This window comes from Orycteropus afer, unplaced genomic scaffold (assembly GCF_000298275.1).
Source record: "Orycteropus afer afer isolate SDZICR_OR568_19922 unplaced genomic scaffold, OryAfe1.0 scaffold00172, whole genome shotgun sequence".
Taxonomy (NCBI): Eukaryota; Metazoa; Chordata; class Mammalia; order Tubulidentata; family Orycteropodidae; genus Orycteropus; species Orycteropus afer.
In genome coordinates, this window is record NW_006921759.1 from 1,738,299 (window position 1) to 1,739,305 (window position 1,007).

The following is a 1,007-nucleotide window of genomic DNA, read 5'->3' on the forward strand; positions in this document are numbered from 1 at the left end:
CACCATTGTAAAGAAGGCCTCCATATCTATTCTTCATAATAATTACTATTTCTGTTGTAAATCTAAAGAATTCCAGTCTGAGTAAATGACTGGAATTATGTCTAAGAGACAACAAAATTGGACTGACAAACTTAAAAAAAAAAAAATCAACCTGACTTCATTTGCTTCAGCTGGTACTATGAAAAGTATTAGAAGCTTAGGTGTGGCGCTCAGGTCCTGTTCAAGTGACTTCAGATGAAGTAATTTATGAACTTCTCTGGAAGTATAAAATTTTAAAGACAATCTATTTTTCAAAGAGACACAGAAGCATCATTCAGTTTTTACCTTATCTCTTTCTTTCTATCAAGTGTGAAAGTGTATGGCTTTTTTAAAAAGGACTGAATACCATCCTACTTTTCAAATATAAACTCTTTCCAGAATTAGAGTTCTAAGATGCCTTTAGGTGCCTAGAAGAACAACTTTACAATTAGAAAGGTTCAATTTGAGAAGATTCTCCCTTTATAGCAATGTTATTTCATATATTAAGTATTTTCCTTCTGTTTATCTTCTTCATAGAACTGGGTATTACAAATTAGTTTCACCAAGAGAGGATGGAGTCAACATGTTTAACTGGATAGCTTGCTGGAAATAGTAATTTTAACTTCTTACTTGTCTTCATGGTAGTTCTCCAAAGCTTCGCACTTTGGCCAGAGGCTTGTCTCCTGCATACCTGAGATTTGGTGGCACCAAGACGGACTTCTTAATTTTTGACCCAAAGAAGAAGCCGACCTTTGAAGAGAGACGTTACTGGCAATCTCAAGTCAATCAGGGTGAAACTTTATTTTAAAATAATAATAATAACAACTATATATTTTAATTAACTTGAGTCAGTCATGGGCATGCTTAGAGAAAAAGGTTATTGTTCATACCTAACAATTTGTTATTGTTGTCGTTGTTATGTGCTGTTGAGTCAGACCCGACTCATAGTGACCCCTCCTTGGGTTTCCGAGGCAGTATCACTATGGAAG

At 34.9% G+C, this 1,007-nt stretch overlaps 1 protein-coding gene across 1 annotated transcript in view; it reads left to right on the forward strand.

Annotated features, from left to right (window-relative positions):
• The window catches only part of HPSE (heparanase), a 78,543-nt gene that overhangs the window by 15,292 nt on the left and 62,244 nt on the right, over positions 1-1,007 (forward strand). The window contains exon 2 of the mRNA XM_007946806.1: positions 664-809. Coding sequence (XP_007944997.1) covers positions 664-809 — 146 coding nt within the window. The remainder of the gene's footprint in view (positions 1-663; positions 810-1,007) is intronic.